Genomic DNA, 22,018 nt, shown 5'->3' with positions numbered 1-22,018 from the left:
CTCAGTTCGTGCAACACAGAAGTAATTGCAGCCCATTATTACAATTGACTCTCGCTTCTCTCCCCTGAAGGAACTGAGCAGCTGCCAATTTACTGGGCTGCAAGAAAACTGATGAGCCAGGAGATGGGGGTCATAACAAAAGTTGAGAAACTGATCAAGGCAAAATTCATTAGTCCTGAGTAGCCATAAAAAGAGGGGGAAACAGTGCTGACTGGTCATCACTGATGCCCAGGTAGGAGATGGATTTGGACTTCCAGGCTGGTTTGTTTCACATTGCACTTCTTTTTTCACACAGAGAAGCGATGGCAGGTTCTAGCATCTTTTGTCTTATTTTGTTTAAAACAAACCAACCACACAGCAGAGGTACCTGCCATTTTTATGTGACTTATCTGGAAAGGGCTTATTTCACCCTGAATAAATAGATCAGCTGTTTCTCTGTTTTCTGTATGCTCTGTAATTGTTCCTGTGAGTTAGGTATTTACAGTTTTCTCACTTTCCTCCTACAGCTAAAACAGGACGATATATAACTTGCTTCCTCTTCTGTTTTATTTAATGACAATGTGCAGTTGGTAATACTGAGAAGTCTGATTTGAGGTTGATCTTAGGTATTTGCACTTGCTTATGGTAAATGTGTAAAATTAGCAGTTTAGATGTGAAACTTCTGTGTCTTTTTTGGTGTTTGCACCAATAAATGCCAATGCAGAAATAAAAGGGTTACATCTACACAAGCTCTGTTTCAGAAGCTCTGTTTCTTCATCCTTCTCTCATTGATGAGGTATGGAATATCAGAAACATATCTCTTAATATATGCAGGTGGAGCTGTACTGGAATTTTAAAGGGAGAAGAAAAAATAAAGGTTAATAGAGTGCACTGTAGGTACAAACCCAGAAGATGTTATCTCATCAGTTTTGCATGATTCTGTGGTTCTGGCTCTTCAGGTCTTCTAATTGTGCAGGTCTTTCATCCTCGGACCTAAATTTCTTTCTCCTACACTGCATGCAAATGTATTTTAAAATTAACCTTAGGAGGTCTGTGCAGATTTTGTTCTAGCTGCTTGTCCTTCTAAATGATAAAGTTAAAGATGCATTTTCAATATATACAAGGTAGTTTAAGGAAAGCTGTTGCTTGTAGGATCTAAACACAGATACCTGTGGTGAATCTGCAGCTCTCTGAATGTCAGTTGGAGCTTTGCCATTAATGTCGGAGTTGCCAGTGTTTCATTTTAGTGCATTTTTTTGTTTCATACCTGAACTCTTTTTCATACTAGTTTCTTAAATGACATGGTCATGCTGGGAAAATATACCTCCTTCTAACTTCAGTCTGTTTGCAGATTGCAGCTGCCCATCTTTGCTAATATAGAAGATTTTCTATTCTCAGAAATAATTGTAGCATGTTACAAGCCTCCCCACCCACAATTGGTACAAAATGCTGCTGCTGGATTTCTGAATATCCTGAAATAGGGCAATTTTATAATTCTAATTCTAGTTCTGTTTTACTGTTTGTGAGATTCTCTTTTACAGTGTTACCTTGATCAAGCCTTTGCAGTTTTGGTGCAATTTCTGTGTGATGAGGTGCACCTGCATATCTTCAGTTATGAGCCAGAACAGCTTTTTCATAGCTGTGCTTCACCATGACATGAAGTGGGTTCAGTTCGCTGGTACTAGGTAACAATATTGCTCTTAGATCAGCCTGTAAATCAGTGCTTCACTTTGTTTCGTCTCTTTCTGTGAACAAATTGCTATTGTAGGTGCTGTTTTTTACTAATCTCTGATTTGTAAGGCATCTTGACTTACCTGAACATAGTAATATGTGTATGTTTCAAAATAATTTTGAATATTATAGTTTTTATGATTTTGAAAGCTGTTCTAATAGAACACTGAGGAATCAAATGTGCAAACTTGAAAAATGTGAAAGTTAAGCTTCTATTTGCTACATTACTCAGAGTTTATTAATGGTTTTAGAATGACAGTTAAAGTAGTGATCAACCCCTGTTGCCCCGCCCCAAAAATCGCTCCGAAACAGAGTTAACATTACTGTTGGCAAGTTTTGCTTTTTCAGTCTCTGATTAAATTCAGGTGAGCAAGGTTTATTTTATTGTGTAAGGAGATGGCTGGGGTGAGAGAGCTGAGAAGTGAAAAGAATGCAGGAGACAGGTGGAATCACTACACTACAAGGGAGCTGTGTGTCTGTAGCTTATTCTGGGTCCTACAAGACCTTCCTGCATTGTTCATTGTGTGACAACAGGAAGCTCAGTGAAACAAAGAGAAGATAAATGTAGAAATGGTAAATGGAGATCATTTATTAAAGATCCTGTAATTTTTAGTGTTCTTTCTACCAACTAGCTCTCTAGTTAGTAGCACAGAGTATGAAGGTTACTTGAAAGTAATATGTTGTGGGTTTTTTAAAGTTTTTTTTTGTTTTGTTTTTTAAACTTTTAATTTGCCGTAGTATTTTCTTTTGAATATAGTTGCTCTGTGTTTATACAAACAGTTTGTATTTTTCTGTTGGATGTTAGCCTTTGCTTCTCATTAGCAGAAAATAGTTTCATTGCAGGCTTGAATTTACTTGGTTTTTATATAAGGTGCTTCTAGCTCATAGTTTTTGAGTTTTGTAAAACTGATATTCATAAAAATTTAAACTGCTATGTTAATTAAGACAAAGGTGTTTTGGTTCAGTAAGGCTATATTAATTCTAGACCCAGTCCTGAAACATGGGTATAGTGCAGATGCTTTAGGGCTGGACCCTTGTTTTATTTTGACTGTAATAAAAATATTTGAATAGCTTCTCTGTAACTGTGTGGGGTTACTGTTTGAGTTGTGAATGCCTTTAGTTAAAATGTGTAGCTGTGGTGGTTGCCCTTAACTTCAGTCATTGTAAAATCAAAACAAAAGTCACTAAAATCAGAGGGCAATGGCTTTTATATGAGCTCATAGTAAAACTTATTTACAATGGATTTACTAGGAGTTCACTAAACTATAAGCATTTAATACTCTATTTCAGTACTTAAGTAGTGAAAAGTAGATTGCTTATTTGTAAACTGCATTGATTTGCGAAACTCTTTTACATATTTACTTTTATACTAACAGTGGTTTCTTTATGTGGAAACATTACCTTCATGACAAAAAGCCTAGGCAAATATGAAAGTGAATAGCTGCTAAAGAGTAGCTGTATGTGTGTCCATTAGTAATTTTGCTTTACAAAAAATCAAAATACTTTCAGTGCATTCATCAGCTATTTTCATCTTTCTTTGTCTCATAAAGACAAGTTAGCGTATGTGAATCTAAAGCCAGCAGAAGAAAATGTTCTTTAAAAACAAAACAAAAAAACCCCCAAACAAAAGCCAAAAAACCCCTAGCTCTGTTTTTGGTTGAACTAAATGTAAGCAGATGTCATTCCAGGAGAGAAAATGCTGAAATGACTGGCTGGGTTAGGAAAGATTCCTGCTTATCAAGAGCCACTGTGCAGTGTTGCTGTTGTCATGGCATCAGGCCTCTCTTGGTCCAGGCACAGAAGAATGTATGGCAAAACTGTTGGTGCTGCTGTCCCTTCACTGTATTAGAATAAATATTACAGAAGTGGGAAGAATTCAGAAATCATAGCTTGGTCTTCTTAGGTTTCTGATTCTTGGCATCAGTGGGAAGTTGCTGCTTTACACTGGCTTCTAGAAAATGTCTATACCTCCATCGGGTCTAAGGCATGTTCTTCAACGTACATGTGCATGCATGCACACACCAAAATAAGTTCTTCTACTAAATATGTATTCATATCTTCCATAAGAAGAAAATTTATTTTGCTATTTTAGTTCAGATATTTCAAAAGTTTGAGTTTCAAATTTTAAGCAAATCTGAAATTTGATGGGGTTTAATGTCTCCTTTCTGCTAGGGTGAATATTTCTTAAACAGATGAGAATTTATACCATCTGGCCAAAAGCATTTGTGTGGGTCTATACTTAATGTATTTTTTTCCTCTTAAATTTAAGATCGTAATGTCACTTGTTAAAGTGCAACTTTTCTCTTCATGGCTCTGTGAGCAGCAGGTGTCTAAAATCTCCCTAGCTGGAAAAAGTACTGTTAGTGCAATCCAGAGCTCTCCATATTTCATTAAAATACTCCTAATAAGGTTTTTTTTATGTTTTGTTGCAATTTGCATCATCTCAGAAGGGCCATTTAGTTTGATAGGATCAGAAATCTGAACTGTTATTTTTATTAACATCAGCAGGGAAATCCCCTAGTGATCCAGTTATGATAAAATGGGGTATGTTTGGAATTTAGGGTATTTGGAAAGCCATAGATACTTCTTTTAAGATTCCCAAATTTCCATCACTGTTAATCCTACTTGGATGGCACTTTAAAAAAAAATTGAAACATTTTTATTTATTTATTTATTTAAAATTAATTGTCCTTGTGGAGTTATTGCTGGAGGTAACTTAGAAGTTAAATCTACATTCTCATTTTTAGGAAAGGTACAGCATTGAAGAAACTTTCAGGGTGGAGTGTGGTTGTCATGCAAGAGTTCCATCCCACAAAGGTTCCCTGGGCAACCTTAGGTGTTGGCAACGCCAGGGAAGCTTGGTGTGCTGACTCTAAGAGAAACTGTACGGAGGGTGGAGCGGAGGGGAGACACCGCGGCCAGGCTCTGTGATAAGACGTGAACTGGAAGGTACTATGGAACAATGAGGTGGAGACTCACCCTGGTAACTAGGATACGTACCTGGTCAAAGAAAATGCTATTGTACAAAGATACAATAACCTATTTAGGGTGTGTAGTAGAGTACCTGGGAATGGGCCCACAGTCTCTCACCTTTTGACAAAATACTCCTTATAATCTCATTATAATACTAAAAACCCACATCTCCATCCCAAAGCTACCCACCTCCAAGGCGCAACCACCCCTCACTGAGCCTGCACTCTGAATTTTTCTTGGTCTATACCTTTAAAAGCAAAGCGAGAAACTTTTACACCAATTACAACAAAGAAATATATGACTAGAGTCACTCAAGCTCCACCTGTAAAGTAAAAATAGTATGAAAAGGCTTAAGAGAGGAGGAGTGTTAGGGAAGATACCATCGCAGACCTGCTCTGACATCTGGGATCAGTCAACAGGCTGAACCTCTCTTTCCCCCCCAATAAGGATGCCTTTGGGTAAGATTCGGACACTTGGCTATACCAAGTGTCCCCCCTGGGAGATTTAGTAACCTCTGTAGAGTTGTTTTGTGATTTAATGCGCTTGTAGCTGGCTATATTTCTCATATTAACACTTGGCTATACCAAGTGTTTCCCCGGGAGATTTAAAACCTCTATAGAGTTGTTTTGTGATCTAGCGTGCTGGTAGCCAGGCTATATTACTCATATTCTTGCTATTTGTACCACCTTTGTGGGCAGTAGTTCTATCACTGGCAATCCAAAAGAACTTGTGCATCTGTTGCTTTAATAAACTACACTATTCATTAATCTAGCTGTAAGATGGCCTGAAGTTGCGCCAGGGGAGGTTTAGACTGGATATTAGGAAAAATTTCTTTACTGAGTGAGTGGTGAGACACTGGAATAAGCTGCCCGGGGAAGTGGTGGAGTCACCATCACTGGAGGTGTTCAAGGAATGGGTGGATAAGGCATTGTGGGACATGGTTTAATGGGCATGGTGGTGTTAGTTGATGGTTGGACTTGATGATCTTAGAGGTCTTTTCCAACCTTAGTGATTCTGTGAAGAGTTCTCATTGAACGCTCCAAATTCCTTAAGGGTGGCCATATATATATATATAGTAATACAGGAACTCGTAATACAGGAAATGTGGCATCACTCAGAATCCAAGCCTAGCCGCCCCCAGCCCCTCTGATATCTGACAACAAGCTGGAATGCAAGGGGGTTTATTTTCTGCCAAATTGCTCAGTCCTTTAACGTGACAATCCTCTGTAAGTATTTTGAATTTTGTAGATTACTTGGAGATTAGATGAATGACAAAAAAAAAGCTTTGGAAAACTTTCTCCATCAGGAAATGTTACTTTTGCTAATACTTATTGAAGTTGAAATGAATTATTTTTACTTGTGAAATATGATGTCACAGAATTAAATTTTATTTTACTAAGTAGGAGGTAGTAAATAAAATAAAAAGTTTTTATATATACAGCGAGGACTAATTGTCCTAGCACCTTTCTATTTGCAGTCAGTAAGTAAAAGCATTGTGCTTGGTCAATGATACTTTTTATTGGTTGATGTCATATTTGTTTATCTCTACAGGTAAATTTGGAGGAAAGCAGGAACTCTGTTATTTGGAGATTTTTCTTGGTTCATTAGGGAATCTTTGCCAGGGAGCGTATTGTACCAGTTTTCTCTATTTTCCAGTGACAATTGTACAAAAAGGTCTATAAAGAGGTTCCTCATTTTTGCATGACCACTGTTCTAGATTTTAAAGTATCGCAAAAATGTTCACAATCTGACCTTCAGCTAGGGGTTCAAACACTTTGTTAGGAGTTTGTCTGGTGTGTACGTAAAGCTTCAGGAAGAAAATGATAAATATATGAATTCGGAAAACCATAATTGTACGGGTACTTTCAAAATACACAGATCCTTCTTGTCTCGGAGAACAGTCATGATAAATCTTTCAAGAAGCTTTCCAGTTGTGAAGCACTTCCAAAGAAGCGTCCAGATGGCTATTTAAAATATTAATAGTAATAGCTATGTTTAAAAATGTCCTTATATCAACAAGAGGTGCTCTGGATGCTCATTACAGGGGAAGTGTTTAAAACTATGTGTGAGTTTGAGCTGGTGGCTATAGGGATACCTGTTTCAGCTAAATGGGGGGAAAAAAAAATCATAGGCAGGTGGAAGGGGTCAGAGAATAAGAGAGGAACATTGAGTAATTTCTGGGTAATGCTAGGTTTTGCATATGTTAAACTGGCATCATTTTGGGGTCAAAAATGTGTAAAGTGACTAGTAAGAAATGAACTCTGAAATGGAATGCATTTCCATGTGTTATGAGTTGTGTATCTTAAGGAACATGATTGTCCCCTTTAATATGAGGCAATGTTATAAATGGCCATTGGAATAAGACTAAAGGTGAAAGCCTTGAATAGGGGCTGTACTTGCTCATTGACAGGGTTTGAATTTTTTTTATGTGTTTATTTAGCTGCACTATCTTTATGTCATCTCATGATGTTTCACAAAGCAGCAAAGGTAAAGATCATAGCCCAGGCAGGCTACAGTTGCTACAGCCTCTTTGGCTAATAAGATGCTGATTTCTGAATGAGCTCCATGCTGCAGAGGAGCCCTGCTGGGATGGGGTTACTGTAATTGTTCAAATTGGAGCTTTTTCTGTAACTGTCTTTCACGTGGCGGGGTGGGGGTGGCAACAAAGAGAGCAGTTTTGTCTCTCTAGCGTGGTATCTGTCAACGTATTAGGGGAGATAGCAAGTCAGGTTTTGTATGCAGTGTTACTAGTTTGCTTTTGATGCTTGGTTCTGTTTTGTGTGCCTCAGATGTGAGACTGTTGCTTTCCTGGTATGTTGAACGACAAGAAAAAGAAAGCATGTGCATGCAGAATGAAGTATGGTCTGAATCACACTTTCTGTACCTTAGCCAAACTCTGAATTGTAGAATTCTGAGTTGAAGAATTCAGTCATTTCAGTATTTTTCTAAAGCAGCAATGCAAATGACTATGGTACCTTTAAGTCATGAACTCTACTTTCCAGTAATAGCTTTAAATTGGTTTTTGTTAAAATGTACAACTTTATGTAGAATTCAGTTCCTTAAACTGATGCAACAGCTCACACAAATTGTTGCAGAAGTAAGAAAACATTAGTGGACCATCAGTAAATGGCATGCATACAAATTATTTGTGATGGCAAGGCATGGTTGCAGCATGGATTTTTTTTTTCCTCTTTCAGCATGTTTCTGCACAAGTGAGAAACTTGTGAATATTTGGAATTACAACTTTTCCTTTCCTCTCTGTCGTCATATTGCTTCGTTTTTGAGGACTAAGAAGTTGAAGCTTTTAGTTTATATATGTATGTATTTGTTGTCTTTGAACATCTCTCTTCCAGATTGTATCATTTTGTCTTAATTCAATGTGACCATATACTAAAGCCTTTCCTTCTGTGACTGGAGCGGAGGGGAGTGGGGAAACTTAGTCTGTGTCCTCTGCTCTGACTTACGTTCCTTAAATCTTGTTAAGACCTGAGGTATTCAATGGCTGCTACTATGTTGAATTTGAAGCCAAGAATCTATCTAGAGTAGAAACTTACTTGGCGTTAGGTAGGGTTTTATGCATCCACTCTAAACATGGGAAAACGAGGCTTATTTCTAAAACCTTAATTTCATCCAATTAAATCTATACAATTTAATATTACGCATTAGACACTATAATATGCTGTTTTCTTCCACAGGATGTCTACCTCATTCAGTGCATTGTTTACTTAGTAGCTGTTTGATAATTTTCTTTTCATGGAGTAACCTGTGACTTTTTTATTGCACACTATTGAAAAGTGCTTTACAGAAAGAATCTTTCACCAGTAAAGGAATGTTCTGTGAGGAAATGATCAGTAATTGCTGTGTTTGGCTATCTGAGGAACAATGATTAATTTATTTTTCATTGGTTCCTGTTAAGTAAAGGAACATGATTGCCTTCTCCATATGACCACACAGTTCCGAGAAACAGAACGAATGATTCAAATATCAATATATTTTGCATTCTCTGTTTTCTCTGTCTGTTATGGGGAGTTGGGAGGAAATAGTGTTCTGTCAAACTATACCTGCTTAAAATATTACTTTCATAGGTCTTGGCTGAAGTTCCAGTTGCTCAGCAGTTTTGCAAATCAAACCCTAGAGCATAAAGTCAGGTACTAGGAAATGAAAAATGTACAGTGGAATGACTGTATGCTAAGGCTTGTGATTTACACCGAGTAGAAATAGGCAAAGGCAGAGTTAACTCTTAACTCTCCAGGTTAGTATTCAGTCACTTTAATTATGTGATCCTCCTATTTTTGTATTTTTGCAGCCATTACAGGAAGGGTGCTTTCATCTTCATGTGTCCTAGATCCATCCCATACAACCAGCAAGGCATGGGCCTGATGGTGCATAATCAAGTGATTTAAAATTGTATTGATACTCCAGAATACACACACATAGCTGCTGAAGTGAGGATTCTGAATTAATTCTGTAGTAAGTGAACAGAGAGATTTGTAACTGATATGAAAAGAAACATCTAAGGTTGTAACTACCTTAGAGTGTTGATCAGGAATGCATTTTTGAAACAAATCTCTTAGTTGTCCCCACTTCTTAGGTGTTGGCTTTCATCACAGAGCCATCTCAAAGTACATATACTAGGTTTCTTTATAATGTAATGATGTGGAGTGATGTGGAGCGGGGTATGCTCCAGTAGCATATCCAATACACTCCACTGCAAACAAGCCTACTACATGGCACTGACTAGAGCTAATGTAAGTGGCCCTTCTTGCCTTTTGCTCTCTTCATTCTTTTTAACCTCCAAAATTATGGGTGTCAGATTGTCATTGCAAAATGTTTTGCAATAATAGCTTGAATAATTTTCAAGTAGTTCTATTATGGGATGCAGGAATTTTGCTTAGCTAAGTAAAGAACCTAAAATTGATGATGTGACTACCTCACATATCATAACAGATGAGCATAAAGCTACAGAGTTAACATGCACAGACAACTTGAGTTCTAGTGTCTCCTTGCTCATCAGGGCTTGAGTTAGCAAACTTCATGTTCTTTACACACACAAAAAAAATTATGTTAAATTATATACTATATGCTTCACTGTGTTTTCATTTTGAGACCTCATTAGGAAGACTGTAAGAGAGTACATATGTCTTTACTCGTGGCAGTTTTTATTCCAATCCATGATATGTAACTATCACCTAAAAATCTATATTAAAATATTTTAGGCTGTGATGAGGGATGTAAGTCTCTAAAGATTTGAAAAGCCTGATGAGAGATAACTGGGGAGGTTAAGCCTAAGTATACTTTAAAAGGAGAGGAAATCAATATAAACTTGTGGAGAAGAATTAATATAATCAAAGCAATTTCTACATTACTAGTCACTGTTTGTCAAACTCTAATACATAAATATGTCTTAAATTTTCATTAACATGGAAACAAATTTTTCCCACCTTTCTGTTGCAGAAATTAGCCTTCCTTACTAGCTGAAAAGGCTGAAATATAAACCTCCAATTAAGGAGGAGATGAGAGAAACTATGATTGCTTTATCTGAAGGATTCTAGTTACTGGCTTTTAATCTCTCTGGAATAATTTGGTTGTTTGAAGGAAATCAAATGCCATGGGGCTAGAATGAAGGAAAAGTCTAAATCATGTTAAATTGTTAAGGGAATTTTCAGATCTTTCAGAAATAAGTCTTTCTCTAATTGTCACAAACTTTGTGGTAGCTTCCCCAAAGTAAACCTAAAGAGCTATTGCAAATAACAAAGGTAAATTCGAGGAAAAATGTAAGGTTGTATTTTGGAACTCTGATCAGAGATATTGTGATTAAAGGTCAAGAACCTTCTGTGTATGGGCAGTAGGACAAGAGTAGTGTCAGAAATATGGATGGGCCTTTTGTAAATTAGTGGTAGGATGGTAAGAAAGATGGATATTAAAAAAAAAAGCATGTGTGCATATAGAAACACACATATACATATATGTGTGTGTATATATGTTTATATGTAGTATATTTTTCTTGTATTATCTGGTATCTCTTAACATTATTGGGGCCTTATTATATATGTGTGTGTGTGTATGCACACACACTTAAATATTGCATGACCTCAAGATCTGACAGCCAAAGACAAAAAAAATGAAAGAGACCATGATCTCTTAATTCACAGGAGGGAAACGGATATGCAGTGAGAATGCGCAGTTGATGTGGCAATTTCCAAAAGCGCTATGCTCCCAGCATACACCAGTACTATTTCTTTACTTCAGAGTTCTATACTTCTGTACTTTCTGTACTTCAAAATATGCTGCAAATATGTGTGTGTGTGTATGTAGAAATATATTCTCTTGAAATCATGGCAGCTATTTTCCTTTTTCTCTGCTGTTGTTGTTGTCCCCTTAGTCCTCCAGCAAAAAACTGAGATAAAAATATGGACTAATATTTCTAATGTGAAAATAATAGTTAGTTAACCTTTAAAATAAAACTTGGGATTTATTTCCAAGAATCTTTGTATGAGGGGTAAGGGTAAACTTATAATTGTGGTTGGGTTTTTTTGTTGTTTTTTTCCAAGATGTTTTCCCAAGGCAAGTTTTTTTTCTTAATCAACTTTATATATTGTGGAAGTAATGTTAGATTCATAAAAGGCAGCGCATCCAAAGACATGATTATAACTGCTAATACAGAAAAGTTGAGGAACACAAGCAGCGGCCCTAGAACTACTGTGTTCAGATGAATTTTGGTTTGACTAAACCAACAAGAATGCCAGCCCAAGTGTTACTAGTGCAAAACTGAGTGGAAGGGAAAAATTAAAAAAAGAGAAAAAGTATTATAGTTCCAGGGAGAAGAGTAGTTTTGTAGAGAAGGTCTGTTCATTAACTGAGAGCCACAGGATTCAGCCTCTGATTACAGATTTGTTTAAGAATTCCATAGAGAAAGATGCCTAGGCCTGTCTTTTGAGACAATATACCAAAAGTTATGTGTATAGCAACTCGGAAAATTCTACTTGTTTAGATGTAGCTGCATGATTTTATTCATACGTGTACTCAAGTTTTCCTTAACCTTGGTGTTTATTTCTGTGTGTGTAAAACCGTGGTGATATATTAAAAAAGGTATGAGACTAATTTTGAAGCTCCTTGAATTTCATCCAGAATAGAATCAAAGAAAGGTTAGTAAAGCCTGTCTCAGGGTAGCTTTTGCCTATGAAAAGATAATAGATAACAGAGAAAGCAATTTTGTACACTGATATGCAGTTTATAGATACATGTTAAAGGTATGTTTAAAAAAAAAAGTAAGATAATTTCACAGTTTATATACAGATGACATCTTTTTATAGGTTGTGTCTTTTTCAGACAGGAGTGATAATGACAGCAAGACTCACACATTATAAACATTCCTTCTTGCGGAAGGAACAACAGCTTACTAGAAAGCCCAGTACTTATCTCACAGTTAACTACTTTCCCCTATTAGTATTTTTAGCCTTCGGTGAACTGTGCTGTTCAGTGAATACTTTTGGTCTGTTATTATATCTGTAAAGAATTTGTTTTTTTAAGGAAGCTCTTACTGTCAACTCATTTTTCAACCTTTCTTAAAATTCATGAAGATAGTATAGATATAGACATTTAAGACATATCTATATTAAAAAAAAAAACCCAACCCTCAGCTTTCTCTCTCCATTTCTGAATCTTCTTAAACTTTTCTTCGTTTGTTAGAAAGTCTAACACAGTTTAATCTATGTGAAACAATGAGCTTTCAGTCTGTAGAAGTAAGACAATTCTTATTCTGAAAAGATACTGCTTGGACTTGCTGTCAGTACATTTTGTATAGGGCTTGAATGGCCCTATTGTCCTCCTGTGCACTCAAAGTGAATGAGTTTATCTTTCGAAGTGGAGCATTTCTTTCTTCCCTGTACCAATTCCCACTTCTGTTTCTGAAGGAGAGAACAAGACTGCACTCCTGAAAGCATATAATTCTGAACCTTGAAAATTAGATTCCAGTGTACCTGTCACTCACAAAGCCTGGTTTATGCCAAGTGTTGTACAGTTACCATAAAGAGTTTGTTTGCCCCATTACGGAGATAACTTCACTCTAATGTACCAATAAAATTGGTTAATTTGCCACCACCTTCAGTTCTGGGAAGTATATTCCTCACTTCTAATTTCTTAACCTTTCTGACGTTCCTTACACTGAAATTGAGTACTGTAAGTTCTTACTGTACTTGCTAAATTTAAAACACTGTAATAGTTATTCTCTCTTCAGTGGGATTGTTCATACACTGGGTACATGTGCAAATTTTGGAGGGTTGGTGTTCTAGCTAAAGGTCAAGACTTTCAAATTAATGCATTTCATTTCTACAGTGCTTTCTTTTTCTGCATTCTTAAGTTCAGTACAACAAAATTTAGTGTCTGTTTTCAGACATAAACGTGTGTGTTCTTTGGCCTACAGGGTGTTTCCATGCAGCCTGCTCCCTTTTTGCTCCAAGGAATGTGGGTGCAGCTAGCTGTTCGAAGGCATAAAAAAAGAAGAGACTGAAGGGAATATAGGATAAAAAATTTCAAGAAGGAACGGTATAGAATAGGTAGATAGATAAAATCTAGTTACCATTTCTTTTCGCTAACATCATGTAATGAAATTCTCAGTTATCAGGACCCCCCCCAGCATATGTACACAAAAGAGAACTACTTTCTTGCATAATTAGTATTTGGGAAATTCATGAAGTAGGATGCTGCGGAGGCCTCAAAGCATGAATTTGTTTAAATTTCTTGAGGATGTGGCTGTCAATGGCTAGTAAGTATGATGGCTTGGCTGCAACTGTTTGTTCGGGGACTTTCCGAGCTGGAAGTCCTTAGATTGCTGGAAGCTTATTTGGGAAGATGAGAATGTACCTCTTCTTATTTACATTCTTTTTATGACAGTTGCCAGTAGCAAGGGCTTAAAGAGAAGCTACTGTACTAGGTCAACTTTTGATCTGGCTCAATATGGTAGTTATTATTTCAGTCGTCTTCATTGCCCATCTTTTACGTTCTGTAAACTCTAATGTGGACCTAAGACTATATTGAACTCCTATTAACCATGGCTTCTGGCAGTCATTCAGCTATTATTAAATAAAAAAAGAATGCATTGCACTGTTGTTCAGGTACAAGTATAGTCTCATTACCTGTCCTTTAAAAATCAGGACTTCTTAAGGCCAATTATTTGAAACCAGCAAATGAAACCTGCATCCAGCTTACATCTTAGAAATGCAAACCATTTGATTCTAGAAAGTTAAAGATTATTTTTTTCATTTTGCTAATTTGATTTAAGACACTGCTGCTAATAGAAATAAAAATTTAGCATTTTTCTAGCCTCAATACATTTTTACCCTATATTTCATGCTTCTGTTTTTCTCACTGGTGATGTCTGACTTTAAGAATGCTTCACTGCTACGGAGCATGCTGTCAAGTTCATACTCGAAGAGAGATTATTCTGCCCACTCCTTTGCCATAGAACTGATCTTTGAGGATGAATTAGGGACTGTGTAGGCTTCACAGAACTCTCTACTCTCATCTAAGGGAGATGTGTCAGTATGAATACCATTGATTTATAGGAAAATGGGATGGGGGCTGAAGATGAGGAGCGAGAATAGAAACATCTATGTTACAGGATATGAGAGTAGAAGAAAGGTAGAAATACTAAAAAAAAAAATTATATGAGGAGTGGCTAAGCCAGGGTACTTGAAAAGTTATTACCTTCTTATAAAGGTTTGTGCTGACATCCACACCTGGGTTCCACACCGTTACTGTCAAAGGTAATGGAAGTTAAGAAAAAAATTAAAATTCTTAGTAAGAAGTCTGGCAAGGAAACATTAGCTGACTTATCCCACGCTATGTTTAATTAGTGGAAATGATGGCATTTTAAAAATCTTGACTTAACATGGACAATAAAATGCCTTTTGGGGCATAATTATCTTCAATGACCTTTGTTACCCTAATGTAATATAATTAGTACTTCCACTTGTGTGTAGACCCATATGTGTGTGTTATATCAGATTTTGCCTTATCAGTCATGGCTAAAATGATATTTTTATTTGCTCATACCTGAAATAGGGGAATGAGGTGAAAAGGGTTTTGTGAAGTATCTTCTTCATGTGAGCTTTAATGCTCACAAAATTTGAAGATCTTATGAAAAGAAACTTGTCAGTGATGCAGGTTTAAATACGTATTTACTAGAAGAACAATCCCCTCTGCACAGGCAGGTAACTCTGAAGTTTTTCCCCTCCAGTGCTCATATTTTTATCAGCCCATACCCAGCTACTTGTTATGTGAGAGGTAACTTAATGAACATCTTTCAGATGGTAAGATATGTGAATTTGGCTTTTGGCTTGGGTGATGTAGTTTGGTTTTGTTTCTGATGCAGTTCCTGTTTCCAAGAAGTATGTTACTGTTTCAGAAATTAAACTTGTGGAAGTCACTACCACTAGATGAACATGTAAATCAGCTTAAGAAAGAGATACTGATGATGTTCAGAAATAACGTATGTGCTTATCAGTGTTTCCAAAATGTATGCATTTGAGAGACCCTCACAATATCTCACTGAACATTTTATTTCCCAACTGTGTTAATGTAAGATTGATTTTTATTTTCAGTACGTTGTTCCATGGGGGGTGGGGGTGGGATGAGGTGGGATTTTTTTTCCTGGTTTAGGGCAAAAATGCTTAGCAATTCTAATAATTGAGTCACAGATAACCCTTTCCCTATTTTAGCTGCTGTATAAGACTTGTTTTGTTAAAAACATGTTTGACATGTTTAATTCATGTAATATATCAGAAGCATGAGCAACCAAAGGTTTAAGAAAGAATTTTGTGCGTAATAAATTTTTGTTAAAACAGTTTGTTTAAAAGCAGGCAAAACTGCTGTTAATGAGAAGAATTTAGATGTATAAACATTATTTAGTCACTAAAGCATCATTTAATCGAAATACTTCCATAGTTTTGGATCGCAATTTTATTGCTGTTATTTAACCTATTTTCCCCTTTATTAATAGTTACAGTGTGCATTTTTTTCTCCTCCTAAAAATCAAGGTCATTCTGGCAATTAGAAGTGTAGTGTTTGGGCAAAGTTTAGTATGGGTTTATTTATCTGCAGATGAATTAGAAGCAGCTTGTATGTTGTGGCCAAAATGTGTATTGCTGACCTTGGAGTTTTTGGACCACGCTGATTTAATTGTTCTATACGAGTTTGATTCTTGAATGATAAAACCCTGAACTTGTACTGTCTTTTCCCTAGGATTTTAAGACAGGATTTGGTATCACTTTAATCCCTATGAATGTGGCAAATGTAAAACAAGTGGATCGGACTGCAAAGCAATCTTTTGAAATAATCACTCCTTATAAAAGCTTTAGGTAAGAACTTCAATATTAATGTTACAAAATATTCAAATAACTAATGAACTAAAGAAATTCTTGCTTCATACTCCAGTGACTTATCTAGTTTGGATAACAAAGGTAATGTTTTTATTAAGAATGCTTAGTATTTTTTTAAAAACAGAAGGATTTTCTTTTCTTTGTTTAGCTGTGTGCTTCATCTGTTGCCTCCCTGATTAGACATCCTATGCCCACAGATTGCTATTTTTGTTTAGGCTTCTTTGTTCATTCTGTGCAAGGGCAGAAGAACAAAAAAGTCACTTTAACAACCTGACTTCGTCTTAAAGGCTTATAAACTGCAGTAATGAAATAATGCTGCATCCATTTAATATTAAACATTTGATGTGAAAAGAAAAGAATCAATCATGTGCCATCCCTTGTAGAAATCCTCCATTGAATTCAGTAGAAAGTTTCACTTTGGCTGGTGCTGTGACTTGTAATTATTTTTAAGAAAATAAAAGTATATGCTAATAAAAGCCTTTTGTTAAGTGTTGCAGTGTTTCTTAAATGAAATCTCAGTAATGCAAGAGAAGAAGAAATCACTTTGTTCTCCTGGGCTTGCTAAATGTTAGCAAGGAATTTCTTTTTGTTCTCAGTCAAGTAGAGTAGCAGGTAAGTTAGTCTTCATCAGTGATTTGAATCTGTGGCTAGTTGATAGGTAGCTAGTTTTTTGACTTTCTCTAAGCCATCACCATATTGGTATTTGCTTATTATTATTTATATTTTTCAAAAAGGTCAATTTAAATGAGAAGCATTGTTTGGCTGTTGTAGTTAGCAAGTCCGGTTTTACTCCTCAGTAAGTTTCTATGTTCCCTTAGGTCATCCTATGCTTTTGTTAAAGTTCAGACTTTAAGTTTGGTATGTGGTAACATAAAAGGATTGAAAGTAACTCAGGAACATAACTTGAACGCTACAAAAGCTATGTAGCTCATGCTAGTAGTAGTTTTGTTGAAAACTGAACACAAAAACAGAGGGAGTCTTCATGGACTAAAAATACAAAATAATACATTCCATCTTAGTATTTATATCTGTGTAGAGGAAGATTTTTTGACTGTGATTTCAAGTGTAAATGTAATAAATAAGAGACTACAGGCTATGTTTAATTGGGCTTTAAAATAAAGATCAATAACACAGAAAAGTCAATTGTTTCAGCTTTACAGCAGAGTCGGAAAGAGAGAAACAAGACTGGATTGAAGCACTGCAGCAATCAATAGCAGAAACTCTGTCTGATTATGAAGTAGCTGAGAAGATTTGGTTCAATGAGTCCAACAGGAGCTGTGCTGACTGTAAAGCTCCCAGTCCTGACTGGGCATCCATCAATCTCTGTGTTGTCATTTGTAAGAAGTGCGCAGGTAGAGTAATTAATGACAGGCTGTGTGGGTTCTACAAAATGTCATATTTGCATATCTGTGTATGTCCTTGAACTGGCTTTTTTATTTTTACAGTGCCATCCTTGTGAAAGTTTTGACAAACAAAAAGAGAACATAACTTTTTTTTTTTATACCAAGGTCATCCTTACTCTAAAGCACTTACAGACCTGTCATTTGTGCATGGATTGGTTTCCCTCAGATGAGTAATCCTTCACAATTAGTGGAAATTAAGGCAATCTAGTATTTTGTGGGAAATGTCTGGCTTTTGCAAGGCTGGATGCCGAAGGATAACAATTTTCAGTGTGTAAATTTGGGTTATTAGTTCTATTAAATCAGGGCATATTTTACAGCCAATAGGGATAGCTTTTTCAGATACTACTAAAAATCTAGTTCTATCATGTTTTATATTTAAATATGTGCTTAAGCATTAGATTCAGGAAAATATAACTCTAGGCTTTCTTTCAAAACAAACCCTCCCGAAAGTATACTTCATCAGACAGCCTACTCTGTTTATTCATTACTATCAAATGCAATCCACTATTGATATTTTTTTTAATTATTATTTTGGTAGTTTTTGGTGCATTTGTGTTATATTCCCATGTCAAACCCAGCCTTTTTTAAAAATAGCAATTAGAATCAGTCTTCATTAATTATTTTTGTTACCTCAGCAGAAGAGAAACACAGTTTAAATACTTTCATTAAGTAAAAATACTCTTGGATTTTCAGGACAGCACAGATCTTTAGGACCGAGAGATTCAAAGGTCCGGAGCCTAAAAATGGATGCCAGTGTTTGGAGCAATGAACTTATTGAGGTATGTTGTGATATTCTAACTCTTTGTTCCATCTTGAAAACTACTTTATGAAAAGGAGTTAGTTATTGCTTTACTCGCAAGAAAACTGAACATACAGCTGGTAAATAGCATGCTGCTGTTAGAGTGAACTTGATGTTTCTGGGAATAATATACCGTTGTGTGATTCAAAATACTCATTTGTTTTTATAACCATTTGTACAATTTCTCTTAGTATTTCTCCAAGCATCTAGTTTTGAGAAGGAAAAAGAAAGAAAAAGCTTTTGGAGAGCAATCATGATGGGTAATATTGGGAAAGGGAAAAGAAAGGAAACTTCTCACTACCACTTTAGTTGCTTGGGGTGTTAAAAAGTGATGCTCATCGAGAGGGTTGAGTCATCAGTGTTTTCTTTAAAACATATGCTAGTCTTCTCTGACCTTTTACTGGTAATTTCTAATAGGTATTGAAATACAATAACTGGTTAGCCTTGTAAAGCTTAGTTGCTATTGATGGTAAATGATGACTGCAGACTTTATTATTCATTTATAGATGACCATAGGCAGTGACTGAGAGAGGCTTCCATTTCATCTCCTGCAGGCAATTTTTCCTTTCTTTAATAACTTTCTTTGTCAACTTCTAGCAGCTGAAAACAATTTTGAGGCTAGCTTCATATCCTTCAAGCTATCTTGCTTCTTTTTTTCTTGCACCTCATCCAGCTCTTTATCATCATTGGAAATAAGAGGGCAAACAGTTTTTGGGTAGGAAATCTTCCTCCAGATGAAGAGCTGCATATGGATGCCCCTGCAGAAAAAAGGATAGCATTCATCACACAAAAATACAAAGAGGGAAAATTCAGGAAAGCACCTTTTCCCTACAAAACCAAGGAACAGTTGAATAAGGTAATACTAGAATGGGTAAGCCCATACCATACCTTTTGTATTGTATCTGCATGCAATTTGGTCATCTTGTTAAACTGGTAAGAAATAAATTCAGAATTCTGAGTGACATTCTCACACAGCTGAATAAGGGTTGTTTTGGAGCCTTTACAGGAGTCATTTCATGATTTCTTAGTTCGTAGTTTTTCCTGTTTGTTTGTTTGTTTTGTTTGTTTGTAAAAGGTTATGGTACATATATGGTGCCTGTAATGTCTTCCAGAGCCATCAATGAATACGGTTCTTTATTTTTCTTCAAATGCACACTCTAGGGATGCAAATTCCCACTTTGCTTCTTTAGATTCCTTCTTTATATGTTTTTGGTATCTTATATCTGACATCTAACATTCCCGTACCTTAGATAATTCAGTGTTATCGATGGTGAAAGTAGCTTATACACACTTATATAGTAGCTCATAGCTAATTGGAAATAAACAAGCTAAAATTAATGATGAAAAATGTGTGTTCCCAGTGTTCCCTTTCACATAAATAACACAAATTCTTTACAGTTATAAAGTGGTAAATGCTAATTATAATTACCAATTTCTGTGTAATTTTTGATGTCCGTTTGACTGACTTCTAATAACTGTTGATTTCAGAGTCATGATTGTTTAGGGTTTCTGAATATAGAAGAGTTTAAATGCATATATTTTTACAATGCTAATGCATTCAATTGCATGAGCCAAATTGTCTCAAAGAATATGCAGAGATTGTGGGGAGGCAGTAACATTTAAAACTTATTGTGCTTTTAACTAGAGAGGTCTCATTTGTTCAGTGGTTATTGTGTCAAAGTGTTATTTTCCATACATCTTAAGTTGTATGTTAGTTACACACATAAGAAGTTAAAATAAGGGCATATAAGAATAGTTGTCATTAAAACATTTCCAGCGAAAGTATAGAACCATCTCACTGTATAACCTGAATTTAGGTTTTCTGCATTTCATTGGAATTGGGAAACGTTTTTGGGCTTCATGGGGAACTCCTTATGTCTTTGCAAAATAGAACATTTGGATTGTTTTCTATTTATTGGTAGCAGCTGTGCAAGAGACTTTATTTAATATTGTAACTGCGGACCGCAGAAAATAGCTCTGTATTTTACAGGCTTGATTTTTCTGAAGTTTTGGTGGGGAGGAGAAAGGGTGTCTGTCAAGTAATCTTTAACTATTGGGGAAAAAATTATCAGATGTAATGGTCAAATTCTCTATAGAGACATGAAATTACAGTATAATAAGGTGGTCACTGCCAAGTAATTCTAGAACTTATACTGAACGGTCTGCCCTGTCATTTCATGCCTACTGGATGCCTATATTTTTACTAGAGCAGCTGTTTTAGAGTAGTACTCTTGTGTGGAGTGACTTCTGCCTTAATCATTTCAGAAAAACTCATTCATTAACTAATTAACTTAAATACATACTAAAACATAGAAATTGTTATGGAATAGATTACTGTTATTGTGTAGCTACTCCTGGTTTTAAGGTTTTGGACTAACATCTTCAAAGAAAAGAAAAAAAAAGAAAGGTTTGTTATGTTTGTCTGTCTTCGTGTATACAAAAATGAAAGGGGACTCATGTTTTAGGATGCTGTGAGATCTTTAAATCTTAAGGAAGATGATCAAGTATGGAGATACCCTAAAGAATAGTGGCCTTATTGACTATGACCATAGCTGTGAAAAACTACCTATAAATTTCAGTCTGTTGTCTGGTAATAGAATTTAAGGATCAAATCTTGTCTTTTTGGTTGAACTTTGGAGGTCTGAAATAATAAGATTTTTTTCTTTAGTAGTTTGGTGTGTGAGGAAAAATGAGGGGGAATTTTTCAGGTGAAAATACTGGAGGGGAAGCTTGTTGTTTAAATTCATGATATCCTTCCCAAGCGAAACTTGTGGCAGCAACATCTTACAGGGTTTGGGTTGATGATGTTTTGGGGTTTTCATTTTTTGTTGTTGCTGCTTTTTTCTAGATTCAGACCATACTTCATGATTCCTGCTACTTGTCAATGTTTGATCTTTGAAAACGTAGGGGAACTATATTGGAGGCGAAAGGATTTGCATCTAAATTACATGTTGCCAATAACTTTCTAATCTAAACAGACTTCTTATTTTCCCTCTCCATGATAAGGCCCTGTGTGCTGCTGTAGTTAAACAAGATGTGCTAGAAACTCTGATGTTGCTGTTTAGTGGGGCTGATGCTATGTGTGCCACTGGAGATCCTATTTACAGTACTCCATACTTACTAGCCAAGAAAGCTGGACAAAGACTGCAGATGGAATTCCTGTACCATAATAAGTTCTCAGGTAGGATATATTCTCTTTGTTTTGATCTTCTAATTTTTATATTGAGCAAAAAGGAGGGAATTCAGAAGAAAAATTGGCATTGAGTTGAACAACAGTTGTATAGCGGAGGGGGAGTTGTGATGGCGTTAATCATATTTCAGCAAACAGGGTATGTAATTGCGTACAAGTTACTTTTATTTTGCTCAGACATCAAGTTTAGGACTTAAAATAATAATAAAAAAGCCAGTGATAGCTCATAAACCTCATACCCTTATTTATAACACAGACGAAAAGCGTCATCTGTTCTGCCAATATTATCAGACTTTTACCAGAAAAAAATGGGTATATACAGTTAACATTTATTTAAAGTATTTGTCTGGGGCTTTTTTCTTTAAAATTATTTAAATTGATATCTACCCCAACTGCACACAGTATATTCACAAACTCTCCTTCCAAAATAAAACTCACCTGTTGAACCTGTAATATGATCTATCCCAGCAAACTATCTTGTTTTTTCAGATCACAACTTCTGTTACAGCTTGTAGCAAGTGATAAACTTTGGCCTTGAAAGTCAACAGTTCTGGTTGCAGTATGT

The 22,018-nt window shown here is 35.9% G+C and overlaps 1 protein-coding gene across 1 annotated transcript in view; it reads left to right on the top strand.

Moving 5' to 3' along the window:
• The window catches only part of ARAP2 (ArfGAP with RhoGAP domain, ankyrin repeat and PH domain 2), a 130,652-nt gene that overhangs the window by 38,408 nt on the left and 70,226 nt on the right, over window positions 1–22,018 (top strand). Inside the window, exons 9-13 of the mRNA XM_059817809.1 lie at window positions 15,925–16,040; window positions 17,214–17,413; window positions 18,158–18,243; window positions 18,937–19,119; window positions 21,270–21,444. Coding sequence (XP_059673792.1) covers window positions 15,925–16,040; window positions 17,214–17,413; window positions 18,158–18,243; window positions 18,937–19,119; window positions 21,270–21,444 — 760 coding nt within the window. The remainder of the gene's footprint in view (window positions 1–15,924; window positions 16,041–17,213; window positions 17,414–18,157; window positions 18,244–18,936; window positions 19,120–21,269; window positions 21,445–22,018) is intronic.

The sequence above is a fragment of the Gavia stellata genome, chromosome 5 (assembly GCF_030936135.1).
Source record: "Gavia stellata isolate bGavSte3 chromosome 5, bGavSte3.hap2, whole genome shotgun sequence".
In the NCBI taxonomy this organism is placed as follows: Eukaryota; Metazoa; Chordata; class Aves; order Gaviiformes; family Gaviidae; genus Gavia; species Gavia stellata.
The sequence above is the reverse complement of the archived record's forward strand: the minus strand, read 5'-3'. Positions and strand labels throughout refer to the sequence as shown.